The 23,374-nt window shown below is 32.5% G+C and overlaps 4 protein-coding genes across 4 annotated transcripts; 1 reads left to right on the forward strand and 3 right to left on the reverse strand.

Moving 5' to 3' along the window:
• Window positions 1-3,871: 3,871 nt before the first annotated feature.
• LOC130944681 (plant intracellular Ras-group-related LRR protein 9-like) lies at window positions 3,872-7,625 on the reverse strand. The gene is made up of 3 exons (XM_057873134.1): window positions 6,744-7,625; window positions 5,481-5,647; window positions 3,872-5,285 (listed from the first exon to the last, which is right to left on the reverse strand). Exons 1-3 carry the CDS (start codon window positions 7,503-7,505, stop codon window positions 4,634-4,636), a joined length of 1,581 nt encoding a protein of 526 aa, XP_057729117.1. The 5' UTR covers window positions 7,506-7,625; the 3' UTR covers window positions 3,872-4,633.
• Window positions 7,626-8,084: 459 nt separating this feature from the next.
• Window positions 8,085-14,010, reverse strand: LOC130944034 (C2 and GRAM domain-containing protein At5g50170). The gene is made up of 9 exons (XM_057872156.1): window positions 13,136-14,010; window positions 11,348-12,520; window positions 11,020-11,202; window positions 10,631-10,914; window positions 10,422-10,538; window positions 9,993-10,255; window positions 9,734-9,902; window positions 9,247-9,519; window positions 8,085-8,478 (listed from the first exon to the last, which is right to left on the reverse strand). Exons 2-9 carry the CDS (start codon window positions 12,393-12,395, stop codon window positions 8,266-8,268), a joined length of 2,550 nt encoding a protein of 849 aa, XP_057728139.1. The 5' UTR covers window positions 12,396-12,520; window positions 13,136-14,010; the 3' UTR covers window positions 8,085-8,265.
• A 1,336-nt stretch (window positions 14,011-15,346) lies between these two features.
• LOC130945142 (uncharacterized) lies at window positions 15,347-17,299 on the forward strand. The gene is made up of 2 exons (XM_057873835.1): window positions 15,347-15,576; window positions 16,793-17,299. Exons 1-2 carry the CDS (start codon window positions 15,370-15,372, stop codon window positions 16,946-16,948), a joined length of 363 nt encoding a protein of 120 aa, XP_057729818.1. The 5' UTR covers window positions 15,347-15,369; the 3' UTR covers window positions 16,949-17,299.
• A 2,046-nt stretch (window positions 17,300-19,345) lies between these two features.
• Window positions 19,346-21,586, reverse strand: LOC130944761 (protein PAL OF QUIRKY-like). Its single transcript, XM_057873265.1, has 3 exons — window positions 21,306-21,586; window positions 20,312-21,209; window positions 19,346-20,151 (listed from the first exon to the last, which is right to left on the reverse strand). Exons 1-2 carry the CDS (start codon window positions 21,445-21,447, stop codon window positions 20,755-20,757), a joined length of 597 nt encoding a protein of 198 aa, XP_057729248.1. The 5' UTR covers window positions 21,448-21,586; the 3' UTR covers window positions 19,346-20,151; window positions 20,312-20,754.
• Between the last annotated feature and the right edge of the window lie 1,788 nt (window positions 21,587-23,374).

Below are 23,374 nucleotides of genomic sequence, written 5' to 3' on the forward strand. Positions count from 1 at the left end.
AAGAATATAATGGGGAAGAAAAAAAAAAAACAATGTGTGTGAGTGTGTGTGTGTTTATGTCTTTATCTTATCTTACTATCTCTTACAGTAGCTATGACGATGAAAATTGGATTCTATTTGATTAAGAAATATGTTTTGTACAAACTTGAATGCTCTTGAATTTGCATCAATGCACATATTATATGTGGAGAATCCTTCAAATACAGTTTATCTAATTATTATGTAGGCATGCACATGATCAAATCTTATGTTATACACCTTTTATCATTAAGATTTAAGAAGTTTAAAATTCAATTATTATCATATCAGTTTTCAATCTTTTATTTATAAGCAAATCAATCCTACTATTAAATTTTGCTAAAAAAATTAGGCAAATTAACATTTACCATTATTAAATAAAAATATAAAATTCTTTAAAAAAATTATTTTTTTATGTCAATTCTTTATATAGATAAATAATCTAATATATAGAATAATTTATTTAAGAAATAAAATTTTAAAATTTGAATCATTAATTAAAATTGATTAGAAACTAAAGTATCTAACAAAATTTCTTTGAACCAATCCAACAACCTAAACTCTTGGGGAAAAAAATCATAAAAGTTTTGTACATAACATTTTTTATTTTTAGTCTAGCACCCTTGAATCTTGATTGCTTCGGGAAGGGTTTAATTTAAACTATATATCCAACAATTTATTTTTTATTTTATTTTTTGGCCATACAATTTTAAATCTTGAAGTGGGTTTATTTGCAAAAGAGGCTGTATCCTTATTATGGCCTTTAATTTAATTATTAATATAACAAAACAATGGGATCACTGCAAAGATTGGATCAGGCTTATGGGCAGAGGCATAATAAACTTCTTTTGTTGATGCATTTGTATTTTCTAATGTAATGTAGTGTAGCATATTCGGTTATTTATGCTTCTATTTAGACAAGGAAACGTGATCCTTTAGAAAGGAAAAATGGCCACTCAATTTGGTTCCTGTGGCACAGAATTTGGAACAGATGCAAACACGTTCATAAAAGGTAGTGACTATTAGTAATGTCCCAAATCACATGTCTATGCAATATCATCTTAAGAAATTGGGGGCATTGAACACATCAATTTGCCTAGATACTTTAAGTATTAGAATTCATGTATTTTAGACAGCTTAAAGGAAAATATAAAAAAAAATACAGTAATAATTTGTACATATGAATTAATATAGTTTATACTCATATTTTTCAAAGTTTACATATATAAATAAGTAAAATTTATTTGTTAAAGATAATGTATTTGTATTAGTCAAATAATAACAAAAAACACTAAAAATAGATCCGCTAAATTCTCATATTTGTTATATATATGTGAGTGTATTTTGCATAATTCTATCATGTGTTGATTTGATTATTAGCCCAGTTTAAGTAAACAATTTAAATAAGTTCTTTTACAAAAAAAACTTAAATTATATAAAGATTTTTATTAATAGCAGCTTATAAATAAATTATTTTGTATTTGAATTTTTAGTGATAGACGTACTTATTTTAAAGTTATAGTGTTTGGATAAATAACTCAAAAAATACATTTTTTTTACACAAGAAAATAGAAATTAAAATAACGAATATTTTTTAATAATGAATGTTGATTTTACACAATCTAACACTAAGATTACAATTATTTAGGCAATTGATTATTTATTTACTCTTGTTAGTTCCATTTTGTAGACAATTGGTTCTTACTACGTAATATCATTAGGAATTGATTTTTCTACTTCACCTTCACCGATAACGGTGTTTTTGTATGTTGTGAATAGTAATAAAATTTTAATTCACAAATCACACTATTAATCTTGATGTCAATGCTAAAGAAATTATTGTATAGTTAGTGTTTATTGTTTTATTATGTATGATATGGTAGGTAAAAATAAAAAATAAATATAAAATGTGTGTCAATGTATATTTTGTTGCTATTTTTTTTATATTCCTATTAGTCTTTTTCTTTATTGGGGTCAAGAACTTGTTATAATTAACTATAAAAATAATAGCAAGTTATATAAAAATAAAATCACATATGAAAAAAATATAATTAAAACCGAGATTTCATATCACACACAATGTTAAATACAAATTTAATAATAAATTGAGTGATAAAATGATAAAAAAAAGACACTTGAAGGAATATATGTAATAGGTAGTTCAAATAGAACATTGTTTTAAAATAGTGGTGGAGGGTCAATACTTTCAGCAAATGAATCATTACGTGAAAATAGTGGTGGAGAACCACCCCCAGATGGAACATTAGGTGAAAACGATGGTAGAAGGCCAGTACTTCTAACAGAAATCTTACGACTTAGGTGAAAATGGCGGTGAATGAATGGTCAGTGTTTCTAGTAAAAACAGTAAACATTTTTCACATAGCCAAGAATAAAAATAGATTTTATTTTTGGTTTTAAAGTCAATTTCTTTAGTGAAAACTCAGCTCCAGTCAATTCCAGGTAAAGTTGATAATTGAGAACTGTTAAATAATTTAAATAATTTAACTAAATTTTTATCTAATATTTTTATATATTAAACGTAAAGTTAACTGCACCTGAATTTTTATCATTAATTTTTTAAAAAAATTAAAAGTTTTTTTTTTTAAATAGTGCCATCATTCAAAAATAAAAAAAGGTAGCTTCTATTGTTTCTCAAAAAGGGGCTCTAAATTTGTTTTAGGACGTCCTTTATAATCAAAGGGCAGTCTTCGTATACGATTCCAATAAATGGAATTGAATAGGATATCATCTTCTTGGTCTTCTCAATTAGTGACCAATCAGCATCGAGGAAGGCATTTCTAAAAAAATAATACATAACAAGTTCATAAAAGTTCAAATATTAAAGTGTATGACTAAAGAAAAAAAATAATAATCACTCATGCAAAAAATATAATAAAATTTAACAATTAACAATGTTTGTGAACATTGATACATGAGATACAGTTTCATATGTAACCAATTCAAATAATTTTAAAATAAGGAGATAATCTTGTATTAGTAAATTATTTTTTCTAAAACAATTGGAGCTGTTAATCCTTGTGTAAGCATGCCTATGTTTTTGTAGGAATTTATAAAAAACAACAGAATAAATAAGCACTTAGCCACATTAGGTTCCAAAACAAATAAACACTTAATCAATAATAGGTAATTTGAAATTTCTAATTCCAAAATTGATTTGTCTTATTGCTGAGAGTCAATTGCTCCACAAAACCCCAGTTAATAATTGTAGAGATTATAATGTTATTTTATTTTATTTTGCGGAAAATTATAATACAATGTAGTATATAAAATTTTCAAAGTTTATTAGAGCTCAATGACTTTAAAACTTGCTTTTCTTAAATTTTATCAAATTCAATTTTTTTTTAATGCTATTCTCCAACTCTACAAGTAATGCTTAATCCATAGCAGATTTGAAATTTATTTAAGAATTTATTGTTGGATGATTAGTTGCTGTATATACAAAATAAAATTTGTATCTCCAATATTTATTCAAATTCAAGCTTAATTTAACCTAATTAATTCTTTGCAACTCAAATTAAGACCCAACCAGTTGTCAAATCCTCACCTTTGGACATGAAAATCCTTTAAAATTTTGAGCCAGCTATCCTCAAACCAAATAGGAATGTATCATTATGTTCGATGGTGGATACTCTAGATAAGAAACCCCCCCCCCCCCCCCCCCCCCAAAAAAAAAAAAAATCAGATCAACAGATTTCAACCTATTTTTCTCTCTCTAGTTGACTATTAATTGAAGGAGATGTCTTTCCAACCAATTTGTGTTTCTAACAGTTTCCCAAGCAAATTTTGCTCAATGTAGCAATTGTTACATGCGGGTCCCTTTAGAAAATTCACATGATAATCAACAATCATGCTTATGATATAATTTACTTTTGTAAACAAAGATTCAAAAGCTCGAACCATATTCTATAAGAACACAAGTTCGACTTCTCCCCTGCCATATGCAATTTACAAGTATCCTGTAAGACCTTTTGAGCCCGGAACTCTGAAACCATGCATTGACTTTTGTAGTATGCCTGGTTAAACTTTCCAAAACCATAAAAGAAAAACGTAGTATAGGATTTTCTTGGTAGTTCCCACATGTAACTGACATCTGAAACAACCTCATGATCAAAACACTACCCAAAACATTGGATTAACAGTTAAAATGGTCCCTAAAAAGATTACGTGTTCATCAACTTGAACCTCGAAAGATCAAATGCTACATCTTGGTCCTTGAAAAATGCAATATTAAATCAAATTGGTTCTTAAGCTAACTAGATGATAACAAGTTGTAAAATGAATATATCATGTATCATCACCTAACTTATGAAAGGACCAATCTGATTCATAGTTATATTTTTCAAGGACCAATTTGAAACATTTGATTTTATTCAGAGACTAAATTGACACACACTAATCTTTCATCAAACATTAGTGGAGTTGATTATCAACGAAGATTAAAGAAAGACAAAAGTTCTTTCATCAGAGCATCCATCCCTACGGAAGAATTGCAAATTAAGCAAGAGGGAGCAATTGGGAGTAGTAGATATAGTATCTATCATCTTCATTTGACATACATGTTTTGAGAACCTCCAACACATGCTGGATCTTCATCTCATAGCTGCTGATCAAGATAAGCATCTTTGGGAGATTTGGGTGCCATAGGTGATCCAACTGTTCCAAGATACCCAATTACATTCCCGGAAACATTCTTCAACCACGACGTGCTTCGTGTTAACCATCCATTCTGTGCTTGCTCTTGCATTTCTTGGTTGCTTTTCCTTTCTTCCTCTAGCAATATATCAATCCATCTCTTCGCCATAAAGGTTTTTACAGCCTCGACGCCTTGATTTACAATCTCCATTGGTGGTAATTCAATAGGATTCTGATCCAAGTTAAGCTTCGTCAAATTTTCAAGGCGACCAAATGTATCAGGAAGTGCATGAATTTGATTGTTGCTGAGATCTAATTCTTTGAGGTTAGTCAAATCACCAAACGTCTCGGGTAGTTCTTTGAGGTCACTGAAGTTACTGCTCAGGTTGAGAACTTCCAGACTGGTGAGTCTCCCAATTGCAATGGGAAGTCCATGTAGCTCATTAAAGTGAGCATCCAGATAGCGCAGCGACTTCAACTCACAGATAGATGACGGTAGAGATCGAATCTTGTTCAGTTGAATCATGAGTTTCTTTAAGTTTGGCAGTTCATATCCAATGTTCGTTGGCAAATATGTCAGACTGTTAAAGCTTACATCCAGCTCCACCAATGACCTGATTGTGCAATGAAGAACAGATTTGATCAACAAGATCTATAGCATGTTTATGGGGTAAGTTCTTATAACACTTGGATGAGATTGTATAAGGATTTTAAAGGGAGTCGCAAAAATTATGAGATTCTGCAATTGCTCAAAACTGGTGACATTCAATAACAATTGAAAAGATTGCTCTTTTGAAATTCTCGGATACCTGCACTGACAGATGGGATCAGGAAGGGCACTCAGCTTATTTCCAGAGATATTGAGAAATTTCAGTTTTTGCAATAACCCGATTGAATCTGGAAGTGATGTCAAAAGGTTTGAAGATAGATTAAGCTCCTCCAGATTTTGCAATCCAGCTATCGAGTCGGGAATTGTCTGTTTAGTTTCACAGAACATGTTAGTGTAAAATAACAGTCGCAATCAAGACCTTTTACACCGAGTGTCATGCATACATGGTTCAAACTTCAAACGATGCCGTTATATACTGTTATAAATCATGTCTATAAAACAGCTGTTTAAATCCAATACATTCTTAATAGTGAGAGAAGAAAGAGAAATCATAAGAAAAGCTATACACAACTAAAGTAAATAAGAACCTGTAAGTTGCAATTAAGATTTCAGTCTGTAGGTTTGGGAAATAACAGTGGAATGAACATCATTGTTCATCATCCATTTTAATGCTTGAGCTAAATATATGCTAAACACAGGTCACATTTCTATGCGAAATGTTACAATATTTGCTTGCATAAGTATTAAGTAATTCATTTTCTTAACTACCTCATCATTTATCAATCACTAGTTATGTGCATATCTGGTAATTCAGAAGTCAACAACTACCAAACCAAACTATTTCCCTTTGCAACTTAGCTTAAACATTGAAAGGCTTCACTTTCCGGACTTTACCAAAGAAGCAATAAAGCTCATTGAACATCACCTCTGCTTACTCTCTCATTGATCTTACGCCCACTCCAAATTGAAATGATTCAAATGAAGGTCTCGCATAGTACATCCATAGCATAATGCACATTATTTTCATCAATAAAAGCATACTACCACACCTCATCAAAATTAAATTCATAAAACTCAGTAGAATTCACATAATGCATTCTAGTCTAGAATGCCAATTAGTGTAACTTAGATATCCAATTAGGTGGAAAATCTCATGCCGTTGTCTGTGAAGATGATAGTTAGGAGTCCGTAGATGACAATTTAGTTAAATATATTAAACCATCTATGAGTTCTCAACTATCAACTCTGCTTCTGAGTCTCCACCATCCAATTATGTATTGCCATGCCATGTCGTGTCAATACGAATATTGCACTCTTAATTTTATTCTTCTTCTTTCCCCTTTCAATTTCATGTTATCTATTGCACTGGCCTTCATCTAACTTTCTTGATCATACACAAAAGAATCAAATATTCAAATATTGAAACATAATAAATAAATATATTCAATAGGATGAATCTTACCGAAAGCTGATTGGCGGATGCATCAAGCACCACAAGGCCGGAAATCCTCCCAAACGCCTCCGGCAACAACCGCAACCGCCGGCCAGAAAGATCCACCCTCTCCATCCCTTTCCCGTAAGCTTCCTGCAGTATTTCCGCAACCTCTTCGTTCAGCTCATCACCACCAGCAGCAACACCGGCGTCATCGGCGGCATCTCCGGCACCGCCGTAGATCCTAACGAGTCGCTTCTCGGCGTCAGCGAGAAGCCTCTCGTACGCATCGTGCATCTCATCGAGCTGTATGACCGACTTGACGACACGCCTCTCCTTCTCCGCTTCCTCCCTGCACTTGAGCTCCCTCTCGGCCTGCCGGGCCCGCCAAGTGTGGATATCCACGTCAGCGGGCCTGGGCTCCAGAACGATCTCCTCCAGCTGGCGTGACAGCCTGGCCTCCAGGTCAGCAAGGTCCGCCCTGGCGGCGTCGACTTCCTCGTGAGTAGGGCGGTCGCCAATTAGATTGAGAACCGATCGGGCCTGAGCGACGTCGGAGATTGCACCGCCCATGGAGGCGAGGAGGTTAGCGTCGTCAAGGTTGGGCATCTGGCCCAATAATTGTGGGCCGAGTGGGCCCACAGAAGAAGCAGCAGCAGCATCGGAGAGTGGAGGCGGCTGCTCGAGGTCGTCAAGGTTATTATTGGAATCTGCGGCGGTTTTGGGAGTCAGAGAAGGGAGACGAGACATGACGTAAGAAAGGATTGGGAAGTTAGTTGGATTTGGATCCATTGATTTTCTTCTTCAATTCTTTTCTCTCAAGTTTCTGAGTTTGAACTTTGAAGAAGCGAGTTGAGTCCAGTGTTTACTGTTGTGTGAATTGGGAATTCCGCTTCCCCTTCGTTTTCTTCTCTTATTATATTTCTTTTCTTTTTTTATTATTTAAATTACTTAATGGCTGCCTTCTCACGCTCTTTAATAATTTATTCTTTTAAAAATTATAAATTCATTATAATCTTTTTGTTAGAGATACATTCGCCTTATTATTCTGTAAACACGATATAGAAGTTATCTTCACTTTCTGATATTCCTATTCTTTTTTGTGCTAGGACGAAAACCAAACACATCCAAGATAAATAGATAATTGAATGAGATGGATTATAGAATGAAAAATAATATGATTTGAAACAAGCTTATCTTTTTTGCCGTGGGGACAAGCTTCTTTCATAATACGCCCCCTTGATAATTTAAAACATAGTCTCATCCAAAGAGAATAAGATAATACAATAATACAGGTTGTCAATATCTTTGATATATTCACAATTTTGTATCCATTATATATTAGAATTTAATTTTGATATACTAAACTAATTATACGTACATCAAATTACATAATATCACATCAACAAAAGTAAACAGATGTGATTGTACAACAGTGTCAAATATTTTACAGTGCATCAAAATTAAATTCTATATATTAAACTCGTTAGCCTTTATTATTATTATTATTATAATTTTTTCAGTGTTATATCTTATATTTAATTAGGAAGTGCTAATGTCCATTAAAATTCTGAGACATTAACAAGATCTCTTTCTGAACCTGTTCAAATATTTCCTTCACTCTAATGGTAAACTTGGTTGATATGTTCCTATCTATCCTTTGCTGAAAATCAGAGCTCTTGAGCCACACAATTCCAATGTATATATCACACTTGCAACCACTTTCATCAATACCACATTTCTCAATTTCGTACCTAAAATTTATCTACAAAAGAGAGGGAAAAAAAATTAATTGTTATCAGGTATTCTTTACGGAACAATTAAAAATATGTACAAAAAGATTAATACAGTTAGAACTTAGGATCGGTTTAGTAAAACTTTTAGTTTTCGAAAATAGCTTTCTTTAACTGTAGCATTTATATTTAGTAAATCAAACTAAAAATATTATTCAATAAGCACAAGCAACAATAATTATATTTGGTAAAATGACTTCTAAAATTAAAAAGAAAAAAACTTAATAGACATAAATAAAGGTAAATTTTAATATTTATTAATATATGAAATTATATTAGACTTTTTAATTTTAATAAACATAAACAAACTTTAAAAATTACCTCCTTTTAGGTGCTTTCGAAACCCATTTTAACTCTTAAAAGTTACAAGCAGAAGCACACGATCTTTTTTATTTACCAAAACACAAAACGAAGAGTTTATACTTTTTACCTATCTAAAATATTTTACCAAATCAAATCTTAATTTCTATACATTGTTAGCCTAAAACTTTCTTTAACATTCAATCAAATGTTCTATTTGAGATAATAATGTGAAAATTAAATATCCTACTTACGTGACAACATCTGATTGGTTGCTAATGTAATTCAATCAGATGTTGTCACGTAGATAGAATTAGTTGCATTTTAAGATCATAGATGTGATGATTAACTATTTGTCTACGTAGCGATATCTAATCAGCTAACGATGCATCAAAATTAAATTCATGCAACACAATTGTTTCCAAGTTTAGAATCCATACATGGAAGTGATCAGCAAATGGGACACCATGAAGAGTCATAACCTCATTCACAATCCAACCTCCAGTGTCTGCATTTGGAAACTTCTGTTGTGTGCATGTGACATCGCCGCCAAAAACTGACATTTGACGATTGAATCTGTACGAAACGCGCCTTTCAAAGACATCCGGCTTTATCGGCTCCCACGAAGTAGTTTCATAGTTCATACAACCTGCTCTCTGCATAATTCTATGTTCCAAGCTTCCTCCATCAAAAATTCCCATCATTGATCTCATCTGTGCAAAGAGTAACACAACAATTCGAGTATCATCCAATCATGTAATGCCAAATCATCAAAAAGAAACTTTGATTATTACAATTATATACTGATATTGGATCAAGTTTGAAGTCATAAGAACAAGATTTTCTTTATCATCCTTCAATTTCATCAAATCAAAATACAATGCAAGTTATATGGTATTGTTTGTGGCACAAGCAATTGATGCTTACCTTGATTGGAAATTCTGCAGAATATATCTTGGATCTTTTTCCTTCATTGTCCATGACATATTCAGAGTCTTCAGGAATTACAAAGCCTTCTTCTTGTTCTTCATGCTCTTCCATAACTTGTTCTTTCTGGTAGGGCAGTGTTCTTGCTCTCCACAAGGCTCGAATCGTTCTTTTAACAAGGAACGAAAAAAGAAATGTTATCCGATAAATTCCATAAGTTCAGTCTACATTACTAGAAACAGTTTCATATTAATAATACCTGGAGGCCACACCGAACGATGCAAATGACTGAAAATGGAACCTAAGCCTTCCTTCTTCGTCTATAGACTTCGCGCCATGCCTTGCATCGATTCCTCGACCTTTCCGCAGAATTATGACCAGTATAGGGCTTCCTACTGATGCCCATGTTGGAGGATGAACTTGTATGTCCTCTATGTCTTCCCAAAGGAAGAAAAATTTGGTTTTATGTCCAAAAAGATTGGCATAAAACCCAAGAATCCTAGCCGAAAGAAACATCCTTCCCTGCAGTTACAAAATTATTACATGTACAAATCCAGAGAAACTAACTCTAAAGATTTCCACTTATTAGAATATCAAGGAGTATAGTATTATGTTAGTTCATCGGTGCATGATTATTCTAAAAGCGTTACTAAAACTCTAAAAGCATACTCTTATGCTAACTATATACCTGTAAAGGCATTTTTCTTTTCAGGTAACATGTGAATTCTTTGATTAGAAATTCTTCTGGAGGCAAACCAAACAGCTTCTGGAATGTAGAATTTCGTTGAGGCGATTGAAGATTCAACTGCAATCCATCCATTATTAGTCACACATACAAGAAGGGATTCTCATGATCCATAACACCAAAAATCAGAAACCAACTCCTAGTTCTTATACCTTTCTTCCTACTTCCTTTTCCATTTTCTCCAAATATTCCTTAATCGTTTCGACTCCTTTATTATTGTCCAAGAAAATCCTCAGATGCAGCTTCGATTGTGCGGATTTGGCGAGCTTTCCTTCAAGCACAATCCACATGTCGGCCAATTCTGTCGATGTGTGCTTTAGGAAATTGATCTCGGCACGTCCTAGCGAAACATCCTGGTCAAATGGACCATCAAAATCGAAAACTTCCACATCTAAAACCGATGGTGGTTCTTCCATAGCATCAAACTCTAATATCTCTGCATGAATTTGAACAAAAAACCAATAGAGAAACACTGGTAAAAATATACTCATCTAGAAAGGAAAAATTTCATGCATGTAATAAGTACCAAGTTAATGCAAACCATTCCATTGAGGATCAGATGTTTGAAGCTTCACTGAGCTTGACCTTGTTTGTCCATTGCAGGTTAAAATTACATAGGGGTCCGACAACCCTGTGGACTCCAAGGATGCTAAATCGACCGCCTCAATTAAAGCCACTGTAACAACCCAACCATCCCCATTGGCTTTTAGGCCATGATCAGTTCCTGTTACAACAAATTAGATCAATAGTTAAACTTTCGTAGCAAGTCAATTAGTAGTGATAACTGATAACAAGCATGACAACAAGGCTATCAAACTCTCGAGTTAACTCGTACACTTCATAAAAGTAGTTTCAAACAATGTGCTTACCCATCTGAAATCTAGCCTGCACAAAGTGAACAACCATATTGTAAACACGATGCAACTGAATGATCAAAATTGCACTTGTAACAAGCTCTCCAAAGCTATCTGGCAACTCAAGTCCCTTGAATTCCAAGCCGCGAGGTTCCCTTGGACTGCACCGCGAAATATGCAGCAAAACATATAACAGCATAAACAAAGTGGAAACTACCGTGAAATTCGAAAAGTATTTGATTGCCGTCCACCAATTCCAAGGGTCCTCTGTCTGCAAAGTTGCCAACACATGTTCCTTGTCTGATAAGTCTGCCAAATCTAGCACCTTGAAATTTCGAGCAAGTAGGTCGGAGAACTGATCAAAACTCTCCTTCAGTCCTTGTCTAGTTCCCCCTTCTATCATTCCTTTCATCATTGTGCTCTGTAGGAACATCATGCCCCATGATACCACAAGATGTGATGATTTCTCTCCAGAAGATAATTCGCCACTCGGCATTATCTTGTAAAGCAATTCAACCCGAAATGTGCTCCCATATGGAACCTCAGGTGTGCTTACACTAACAAGTACTGCAAATTCATCCTTACTCACTCTAACATAGCTTTGCTCTTCAGTGGCATTAACAGCCTTAACTAGCTTCGAAGCTGCTTTTGTATACGAAACAACTCGCATTAAACAAGATGTGTCCCCATGTTTCCATGTCCAAGGCCCTTCTTGCATATTTGTTGTCCCCTGCAGTTCTGCCAAATCTTTCCTAAACTGTGAATTCGGTGCGAAAAGAAATGCATTAAGATCATATGGAGATACTACATAAACCTGATCCACCAGGACACCACCCGGCAAGTTATCTGGCATCTCCTGTTTGTTATCTCCGGATTCCATTAGTGCAATTGCTTCTTCAAAGCTACAAGGAGAAGATAAACTTTCTACAAAATCTTCAGAATCAGATAAAATAGTGGATGTTTCAGGAGAATCCTCAGCTTTTGATGAACTTCCATCTTTCTTGTTGAAGATCCTATCTAAACGGTTAGCAATAACCTTCAGCAACCTTTTAGTATCACCCATTTTGTTAGATGAAATTTGTGGAGATTCCAAGTCTTTTGAGTCTTCAGTTACAACACTCAAGTTTTGTGAATGTGTGTGGTTGAAATGGCTTTTACTATGAAGAGATATGGTAAGTAGAATTTTCCCTGATTATATAACACATTAAGCTGAAAATCAGTTTGATATGTTTAATCTGTGAGGAACCAAAACAATAAACACTATAAAAATTAAAATAAGATAAGAATGTGAAATGCAGCTCATGGTTTTTTTTTTCATGCAGATATATGTTATTATCTCTTCTCCAATACAATTCCAATAGTTGAAATTCTAGACATGGCATAAAAAATATGAACCATAAGACTAAAAGGGAGCACATAGTGAAAGTTAACAAAGATCACTGCTCTAGTTTTGTTTAACACTACAGTAGTATAGCTTCAACATACTTACAATCTCCAAATACATAAGAAAATTTGCATAAACCAAATGCATAAGAAAATTGCAGATAGTTTACAATCTCCACCCCATTGCTGCCTTTCCTTAGTTTTTCAAAGATATTTGAAGCACAGAAACAGATTTTTTTGTTGTTTCTGTCTCAAATACAGTATCTAAATGCAGTCTTATAACTCAATGTAGAGAAACAAAATTTGGGACATTCATAACTTAATCTATTCATAACTAACATAATAAGTTACACGGAGTTATAATAAGTTATGAACATATCAATGTCTATGCAAGTAACATATATTGTGAAGGGAACAAACCGCAATATTTGTTGAAAAATTTCCCACTATTAGGACTTTCAAGATTGAACCAAGTTGGGGGCAAGGTTTGTTTATCAGCAGATGCAATAGAACCAACAAGAACCCTCACTTCACCAACCACAAGTTCCACAGAACCACCATTGATGACCCTTGATTCATCACCACCACCATGATGAGTATTACTAACAACAGAGACAAGAAGCACTTGCTCCAAATCATGCACCTTCAAAGCAAACTCCTCATTCTAAATTGGGTTGCAAGTGTTCCTCACTATCCTTGTAGTCTTAGACTTCAACTTCCCAAGCTTGAGCTTCACATAAGACTCATTCACTGGAAGATCTTTTGCTTCCAATACACAAACACACAACCTCCCCATAATATCTTACTATATTAATTATTATATTGTATTGTATTGAATACATCACAATTCAAAAGCTTGAAACTTTACAACTTGCAAGGCATATAAACCATAAAGCAAATAGCATAGGGAAGCTTAATTGGACAAAAGGGTTTGATGGGGTTTCAGTGTTTGTAAAAAAGATTGGTTTTTTGATTCGGTGAAGTGGTGGGAATGAAGGAGGGAATCTTGGGGTGGAAGCCATGAGAGAGAAGAAGTCGTGTACAATGAAGGGAAATGACACGTTTTGTTTGAGAATTGAGAAAGTGAGTTACTTCAAGTTTAGGCCAAAAATGATTTTAAAAAGGGTCAAAAAATGGAAGCTCCTTGTATACATTTACTTATGTAAGATGGTTTCCTCGTTACTTGTTAAGACAAATTTTGCTTAAATAAGGTTTTGGTTTGATGGGGTTGCGGTGGGTGTGACAAAAGATGAAGTAGATAGAAGACAAAATGGGATAAGTGCAAGTCTTGTCATAGATTCTAATTTCTAATTGCTTTGATCATCAATCATCAAAGTACACAAAAAAAAATAAATAAATAAAGGGTGTTCAAGCAAGAACTTTCTCAGGTGAGGAACATTCAAAATTCCAAAACCAGAAGAGTTGAGAAAGATCTGAGGCAACCTTGTGTTTTTTCTAGATGGAAGAAAGAGAATTTTTGGGTATGCTTCAAAATTCAAATCTAAATTAATTGCTTTTGAATAAGTAACTGCTAAGTGCTAACTACTAACCACACCCTTTGTTTAAAAAGTAATACTTTTTTAATAAATAATTTATTATATTTGTTAGAATATATTAGAATCAACTAGTATTTATTAATATTATTTAATATATTTAAATATTTATTACATAATATTACATTTTTATTATTTTAATTTTTTTAATATTTATAAATATTTTTATATATTATATCATCATACATAATTTAGATATACATAATATTTTTTTTAGTTTACTCTCTTAATTTTAACCGTATTTTTGTAATGGGATTATTCTTCTCTTCTTTTTTTAAAAATATATACTAAAAATTAACCATCAAATAAATTTTATATATTTATGTTTGTTCATATACATTATTTTATATTTTTAATATATTTTTATATTTTAATATGTATTTATAGATATAACTAATTTAATAATTAATTATTTTGTATATATGAGTTGTTTTTTTTTTATTTGACATTTTAATTAAGTTTCTTTCTAAATAGTAGAAAAGTGGCAAACTAAAGATTTTCTATAAATATGAGTCTATTCCTCTAAATTGATATTAGCTCAGTTAGTTAACAAAAGGGTGATGAAAGTAGTCCTTTGGGTTAAGTATAAATATATAGAAATAGTGTAGAGGTACCAAAATATGTAGTTTAGCTATTACCAAAGGTACATTAGTTTAATATTCTGTATTATAATAAATACATCAACTATCATATGACACACAAAAAATTAGTTACTAAATAAATTATTTATATAAAGTATAGATATTTAACTATAAAATATACATTAAAAATAAATTATATAATATATATTTATATATAAATACATAATAATTAATTTTTTTATACATATAATATTTTTGTTTCGAAAATTCTTAAATTTTTAAGAGTAATTTAATGTTTTTTCCTTTGATTTGTTTATTAATTATATTTTATATGTTTAATTTTTTAATTTAAAATAAAAATAATTTTCTGGTGTTTTTGGTATTAGAACAGGGCTTAAAAGCCCAAAACAAAAAAATTCTTAAGAGGAACTTTTAGTCTCAAGGTTTTATATTAGAAATGGGCCAATGTCCAAAAAGAAAGAGAAGAAAATATTTTATCCAAAAGAAAGACCAAAAGAAAATGCTTTTAAAAATAATAATAAAAATTAAAAAGAAGAGAGAGAGAGGGAGAGAGAGAGAGAGGATGATGCAGTTTCCGGCGTACATGACTCAGTACCCATTATCGACGAGGAATATTCCGACGTCGTATCTCCTTCCCTCTCAATGGCCTCTCCCCCACAACGAGGAGCTCCTCCTCACCATGGAAGAATCCGATTTTGAAGAGAAGGTGTTTTCTCCCTCCTTCTATTTACCCTAAAAACCCCTTCTTTTAGGGTTTTTTTCCATTTGGCGGATTAATTTCGTAAATGAATAGTTTTTAGATTCTAAATTAATGACAATGTCAATGATAAGTAATAACGGAAGCAATTAGATTTGTATGATTCTGCATTTGAATTAGGAATTTGGATGATTTGGTTGTTAATTCATAAATTAGGGTGCAATAGAAATTTCATGTATACTTTAGGTTCTGACTTCTGAAGATTATTTATTTATATATGAAATTTATGTCTGATTGTATGCTATGAATTGTGATGCTCTTTTGCCACATTAGCATTTACCTATTTGCTTCAATTTGCCTCTTTTATTTACCTATAGACTATGCTTTAGTTTTCATTATTTTGAAATTTGAATTAGTTCTTAGATATGTGTAGTATTAGTGGTGAGTCACCCACACTCATTGGGTATTATCAATTTAAGTATGGTATGAACCAGTGCAGTGCATACTATACTTCCAAGTATTCATGAATGTGTTTAGTGTGGTAATGCAATCGATTTTTGTTAGTTGATATTAACACAAATAGAATGCCAATTTTGAGAAATATTAATTCTATGTATCCATCCTTACATCTCCTACTACTGGTGGGGTGAGTGCCAGTTTCGGCATGTTGGGCGATATCATTATTGCCGAACCCAATGCTTAGATTCCAGTTGCGGGAAATTGTTACAGAGATCATATCTATTGGGTATCTTATTTGTATTCCGCATATGATACGGATATACCAGAATTTAAAATAAGATTCTCAGGCTTCCATAATTGAAAGAAGTTTCCCTTGAAAAGATAAATGACATGTTCTGAGGATAAATGGGCATCAAGGTACAGGGGAGTTTCTTTCTTGTTTTTTTTTTTTTTTCTCTGGTGTCTTACTCGACGACTCATCCTTAAAACGCACTTTACTAAGGGAAAGAGTGATGCATTTCTTGTTTAATAAACAAATCTTAGCTCTTCATTTATTATAATTTATATCAATGGTTCAAATTTAGAATTTAGGATTTAGCGTTTATGATTTAGAGTTTAGGTTTAGAGCTTAGGATTTAGGGTTTAGGGTGTTTTATTTTTGTTTTATTTTTAATAGCAAGTAAATTTTCATTGAGCGCTACACTTATGATTTTGTCCAAAATAGATTAGCATTCTCGTCTTACTCATCATTCATATCAATGTTCAGTGCAATGAAATCAGGAAGATGAACAGCAACCTGGTTGTGATTGGGAAGACAACTAACGAGAACGATAAGGAAGACTTTGACAATGATGCTGATGATGATGACGCGGACAATGCTGACGAATCAGAGGGTGAAGAATTCGAGCAAGAAACCGGTTGAAGATCATGTTTGCATTTCATCAATGTTGATTGGACCCGAACAAATCATTGTACCAAGAAGTGGATCACATTCATATCATACTTTCTGCTGTGTTTTTAGAGAATGGGTTAAAAATGCACCAAGTTGGACTTCTTGTTTGATGCACTAAGAAGTTCAGTGTAGATTTAATTGGGGTTTTTGATATTAGATTATGTTAAGATTTAAGCCCTTAGAATTATCTTGGTGCATGCATCATAGCATTGTCTATATTTATATGCTCTTTCTTATGCTTAATCAAACACCAATGAACTGAGAATACTCAAGTAGCATACTTGTTCTACTATTGATTAAAGTAATAAAATAAAAGATTAATCACCATTGAGTTTATAATTTTTGTGTGAAATTTTGCTATCTTGAGTCAAAGTTGATTAAATTCTTTTTTTTAATTTTATCAATTTTCTCACTTATAAAAAAAGTTATCCTATAAAATTATAGGAATTGAAGGAAAAGGTTCGGTTCGTCTAGTGGATAGTTCACTAGTCTAAATTTCCACCTTATGCATGCAGCAATCTATTGGTTATAGATTAGTCGGGTTGGGGGATTATTCGGAAAATAAAGGTACCTAAACTACACGGCTGTGTAGGCATGCTTCACTTCACCCTACCTTGTTTGGATAAGTTTGCGCTTTTTAAAACCGAACCATCTTCCCATACTAGTCCATTTCGTATTTTTAAATGGAATGCTGCAAAAACAAACTGAGAAGGTTGTTTTGAGGGAAGCTCCTTGTTTTGAATATTTGATATTTCAAACTAATCCTTTTGTTGTTGTTGTCCTTTCTATAATGGAGTTGCTATGATTTTTGTTATTTTTATTTATTTGACAAGAATCCTTTCGGGTAAGAACGAAATAAAAAGAAACACTTAATTGTTCCCTTTGGTATCTCATTCCTGTTTTGGTCTTTTTCTTCAAAAGAAAAAGTTCACCTTATATATATACAAAATTAAAAAGACTTCTAATTTTATATTGATTATTTGTTCACACATGAACAATAATAAAAATAAAAAATAGATGAATAAGTATGTTAATACCTATTAATCTACTAGTGATAGTAGAATTTAGATGTCAATTTAAGCAAGTCTAAATAAATAAATAAATACTAAATAAAACATGGAGAAGAGAATTCAATTGTTAAATGTGATTTGTGAACACACATTTGACATTTTGGATATGAACTATGATGCAATGCTGAATAGACTTGGGTTTAACTTATTAGGCCTTCCCATAAGGGTTCAGGCACCCATGCTTCCACGTATTAACTCAAAAACTGAAAGGATCAACATCTCCACACAAAAGGATATATCTCCTCCATTGTAAACAATAGCCTCAAGATCAATAATAGTTTCACATTGAGAGAAATATCCAATATATCCATTTGACTCCACAAGCCAACTATTTTTCTTCTCATTTCAAACTTTTAAAATTAGGATAAAATATATTTTTTATCTATAAAATTTGTAATTTTTTTTAAAAATATTTTTAATATTTAATTTTATTTAGTTTTGTCCCCTCACTCACATTTTTCCTTCATCTCCATAACCAATCCCATTCTTAGAAGAGTAGATTCAACAACAACAACAACAACAACAACAACAACAATACATTTGAATAGTAAGTCATATGAATTTCATAAAAATGATTTAAAATTTGGTCACCTCTATTGACGTGCCTTTCATTGTAATGCTTGCTATATCTATAAAAATAACTAAATTTTTATCTCAAATAAAAATACACATATGACATAATTTATAGTTATGTGTGTAAGTATCAATATTTAGCTTACTAATTGAACCATTAAAATTAATTTTGATACTAAATATTAATAAGTAGAATAAATTATTATTCATAAACTCAATTAAAATCTTAATAAAAATGTATATTCAATTATTTTTTAAATTTTAAATAGTGAGATATGGTATTATTATTGCTTAAAAGAAAAATCGAACACAATGAATAATAGTAGCTCCTTGAGGTGTGTTGTCATGAGTAGCAAAAGGAAGACGATTTAATAGATAATCCAGGATTTAGATCTTCTAAAGTTTGAATTTTACTTTAGAGAGTAAAATGTGATTTCTTACCATTTATTTTGTAGGTGGAACTAAGAGTAAATATGAGAGAAAAATTATTCAATAGTAGAAGATCACACTTTATCTTCTAAAGTAAAAATTTAAAATTTAGAGGATCCAAATTCATAATCCAAGTATGATGACTATAGCGATCATCTCTTTAAAATTAATATATTAAAAGAGTATTAAATAATTAAGTAAATACCTTTATGTATAGAGTATTCTAATCACAATATTAAAATATTTAATAAATTTATACGAAAGTCCTACACGGAAGAATAACTAGGCAAAAAAATCCGAAAAAAATCCTCCTCTCTTCCTGGAAAGTAAAAATAATGTACTCCCATTTGTGCCCTTGTGTTTATTTATTTATTTATTTACTTTAGGTACTCGGTCCTTGAGATCCCTTGTGGAAAGAAATAGTATATTTTCTTTCACCGCTCTCCCTTGAATTGTTGGCTTGTTGGGCCTTAGCAAAAATCAATGTGTAATTTTTAACAAAAGCTTATTTTGGAGCCTCTGCATCCCAATAGCTTGGTTACTTTCGTCAATTCCGTAATCTTTCTTTATCCGGAAAACATTGAGGGGTTATGTTCATGTTCCTTCTTCAATGCTCTCTCCATGATTTGATTTATTTATAGTCCAATCTTTATACAAGAGTAGGGGTAGATTTAACTATTTAAGTGTGAACCCACCAAAGGAATATGCCCCAGCAATGATAATGCAGTTGAGGTCAAGTTGTCAAGTAACCCACCCTTGCTGACTTACTCCACCGGGCACCACCTCCACTATTCATTTCGTTCATCAATTTCATCATTAACTAATACCAATTTTTTTAATTTATTATCTCACAAAATTTATATCTTATTCTAATCCAAAATTATAAGCTTATGGTATCTTGATGGCTGGTGTGGTGTCCACATTCGTGCCCTGGGTGTCTTTTTATGCATTTTTTTAAAGTTCCATAATATACTAAGCTTGCAGCTGTGGGACAAGTTGCCCTAACAAATTTCTTGAAGGTTCAATCCTCTTTTGTCCTCTTCCCACACGCCACAAGCATCTATATCCGCCCCCTCAAGCACACCAAACAAGATTATTGACCTGCAAATTGCAACGAATATTAACATAATCAGTTCACAAACAACGATTATCACAAAAACAATAAATCAAATACTTGAAACAAATAAACTAAACAAACAAGCAAACAAAATCACATGATTAAACGAACGGAATAATTGCATTTAGTTGAGGAAAAGCTTACCGGTAAATAATCAAATAATGAATTCACATCAACGAGTGTCGTTAAACGGAAGGAAAACCACCAAAAGCGGAACGCATAGGACACGTCACAAAAAATTGTCTCCGAATTATACGGCTGTTAACGGTAACGGTAACGGACCCCTGACTGGTTCAGGGACAAAGAATAGTTCCAAAGCCAATGAAGCCCAAGGAAGAAAAGAACTGAAGCTCGTTTTAAAAATTAGAACCTCAACCAGATCCAAAATTTTATCAAACTTCAAACTAAATAAAATTCTTCTTAACTCATCTCTCTATATTTTCCTCTTTTCATTCATTTTTCCCCTAATTTTTCTCGAGTCCTTTGGTATTTTTCATCATCATCGTATATATGGAAGAATCAGGTTCGTATTTGGATTTTGTTCCTTAATCCTTGTATTTACTGTGCATAACTCTAAAGATTCCGCTTCAATGGCAATAATTACTGAAGCGAGGTCCGTAATAAAGAAACCTAGGGCTTCCTTCTAGCTGGCCGTTGTAGCAACACGCTTTCGCCGATCCGTTACGGATCGGGACAGGACGGCTTTGGCGGACGACGCGATACGCCGCCGCATGCGGCAGCGATTCCGCGGATGTGTACGGAGATCTTGCTGGCGAGTGGCTGGCGCTGGATGAAGCAGAGGAAGACAACGACGGAGACGACGTCGCCGGAGAAACCTTCCTCGACGATTTTGGCGGAAACAGCACGGCTCTGATCTTCAACGGATGAGGTAGTTTCGACGAAGCGCGGTCATATTCTTCAATTATGTGCGTCAGATCTTCGTCGTTGGTGACGGAGATCAAGGTTTCTAAGTCTCCGTTCGGCAATTGACACCGTAACGTCACAGACGAACCGCACAACTCTCCTAGCTTTACCAACAAGTCTGCACAACGCGAAACAGAAACAGTTAACGAACAATCACAGGAAAAAAAACGAGTAACACTGAAAATTGAGAGAGAAACAACGCTAAAAAACGAACCTGAGAAGCAAATGGAACGGTCCACGGTGAGGACTCTGGTGTGGCCACCGATGTAACGGAGCTCGCCGTCGGTAGCGCGTGGGAGGATCTTGCCGCCGTAGCTGCAGAGGAGCTTAATCGTACGGCCGGGACTCGTTTCCATGGCTTGCTACTCAGTTAGTTGGGAAACAGAAGAAGCTTAGAAGATTCTAGAAACAGAAAACTGAGAAGAACCTTTTTAGAAGAGAAGAGAGGAAGAGAAGGAAGTTTTTGTGTTCCTCTGGCTTTAGAGGGTTGGAGGCTTGGAGCTTGAAAACCCTGGGAAGTGATTTTGAGGTTAATTTATAGGGCCAGAAGAGCGAGGGAGCCCACGCGCTAATATTATTTATTTATTTATTACAATAATTAATAATAATTAAAAATAAAAAATAAATAATAAAACCGCCTTGGTCATTGGAGACTTGGAGACTTGGAGTGCTTGTGAAGCGTGGTTATATGCGGATATTCTTTTTCTTTTTTGCTTTCCTAGAAAGAAGGCCAGAAATTCAGTCAAAAAAGAAAATAGAAAATAAAAAATAGAAAAAATTAAAAAAAAATGCAAAATAAAAAAATGGTCTAAGTCTAAGGGATGGGGGTGGGTAACCGAAGAAGTTGGGAGGGGGTGGCCCGTTTTGGCGTAATGCTTGTTGAGGCCCGCCATGTGGCGCCCACAAATTGATACTCAGTTTATTTACACCCTAAAATGCCTACTATTATTATGTCGAAATTTCCAGAAACAAATTATCAAAAAATTTGTAAAATAATAAAATAATTAGTATTGAATTTATGAGTTTTACTATAAAATTTTACTTTCCTAATTATAATTTTGTGAAAGTTATAATTTTGTGATTCACTAATTTGTAGACAATCATCTAACATTTATTTTATTTTAGAATAAAATATTTTTTATCTTTAAAATTTATTAAAAATTTTAGAAATATGATCTGTTACACTTGATCTTAATTGATCATTATAAGTGATAACTTAATTTTATTTATATTAACTTTAATTTTATAATTAATAAGTTTAATGGCTATCATTTATATCTTAATGACTAAATAATCATAACACCATCAATATTATTCATCAATCTTATACATATAAAAAAACATTTTTTATATACTCATATGATTAATTTTATGATGTATATATTCTTATAAATTATTTATTAACATTTTATATTTATAAAATTTTTATATATCTTAAAATACTTACTAATTTAAGTATTGGAATATTTTTAAAGATATCTACCTTTTATATTCTTTCTTACTGAAAGATATCTACCTTATATATTTACTGCCTAAAATGCTTGAAATATAACTTTCATTTAAGCTAGCAAATAAATAGCATATCGGGAACTAATAATATAAAAGTTTTCTAACATATACACTAAATTCAACATACCATTTAAAAATAAATTATTAATTAAATAATTCAACGTGAAATTCATAAAGAAGTAACATAATTATGAGTTAACCTAAAATATAAAGATGTTTGCTACGGTACGATCATAAATTCATAAGTATCGATACAATTAAAATGTGGACAAATTAAAACACAACACGTGAATTATATTTTCCAAGTCAATAATTAATTTTTTTAAATATATATTATATCAATTATTTTACTAAATTATCCTTATATTTTAATAAAAATAAAAAATATTTTTTATTTAATATTATAAAAAGACTAAAATATCCTTTTTATATTAAACAAAAATTAATTTAAAAATCAAAATCAAAATACATCTCATTATTCATATACATTTAAAAATTACTTCATTGATCATGAACCCTAATCTAATCTCTCTCACTCATATTTAAACAAAAAAAAACACATCTGAACAATTTTTTTTTCATCATCGAATATCAATCTACCAATAAAATACAACCTCATCCCTAATTCCTACCTGGACAGCACAGCCTATCCTCACCCTCTCTCTTCATCGTAGCCGCGCTCTCTCTCCATCGTTCTTCACGCAAGCAGCCGCCTTGTCGTTCCCCATGCATCAACAGCTCATCGTGTCGTCCTCCACGTAGCAGCAACCCCGT

This window comes from Arachis stenosperma, chromosome 8 (genome assembly GCF_014773155.1).
Source record: "Arachis stenosperma cultivar V10309 chromosome 8, arast.V10309.gnm1.PFL2, whole genome shotgun sequence".
NCBI lineage: Eukaryota > Viridiplantae > Streptophyta > Magnoliopsida > Fabales > Fabaceae > Arachis > Arachis stenosperma.

Bases quoted from the DNA above. Each gene is read 5' to 3' on its own strand.
- LOC130944681 (XM_057873134.1), bottom strand. From the start codon at position 7,505: ATGGATCCAAATCCAACTAACTTCCCAATCCTTTCTTACGTCATGTCT. The intron at 5,648-6,743 runs GTAAGATTCATC...GAAACTAAACAG, and splicing joins CATCCGCCAATCAGCTTTCG to ACAATTCCCGACTCGATAGC. The intron at 5,286-5,480 runs GTATCCGAGAAT...TTGCACAATCAG, and splicing joins GATCCCATCTGTCAGTGCAG to GTCATTGGTGGAGCTGGATG.
- LOC130944034 (XM_057872156.1), bottom strand. From the start codon at position 12,395: ATGGGTGATACTAAAAGGTTGCTGAAGGTTATTGCTAACCGTTTAGAT. The intron at 10,915-11,019 runs GTTTGCATTAAC...AAATTCATGCAG, and splicing joins ATCTGATCCTCAATGGAATG to AGATATTAGAGTTTGATGCT. The intron at 10,256-10,421 runs GTATATAGTTAG...TTGTAACTGCAG, and splicing joins AAAGAAAAATGCCTTTACAG to GGAAGGATGTTTCTTTCGGC.
- LOC130944761 (XM_057873265.1), bottom strand. From the start codon at position 21,447: ATGGAAACGAGTCCCGGCCGTACGATTAAGCTCCTCTGCAGCTACGGC. The intron at 21,210-21,305 runs GTTCGTTTTTTA...CGCGTTGTGCAG, and splicing joins CCGTTCCATTTGCTTCTCAG to ACTTGTTGGTAAAGCTAGGA.
- LOC130945142 (XM_057873835.1), top strand. From the start codon at position 15,370: ATGCTTTTAAAAATAATAATAAAAATTAAAAAGAAGAGAGAGAGAGGG. The intron at 15,577-16,792 runs GTGTTTTCTCCC...ATCAATGTTCAG, and splicing joins AATCCGATTTTGAAGAGAAG to TGCAATGAAATCAGGAAGAT.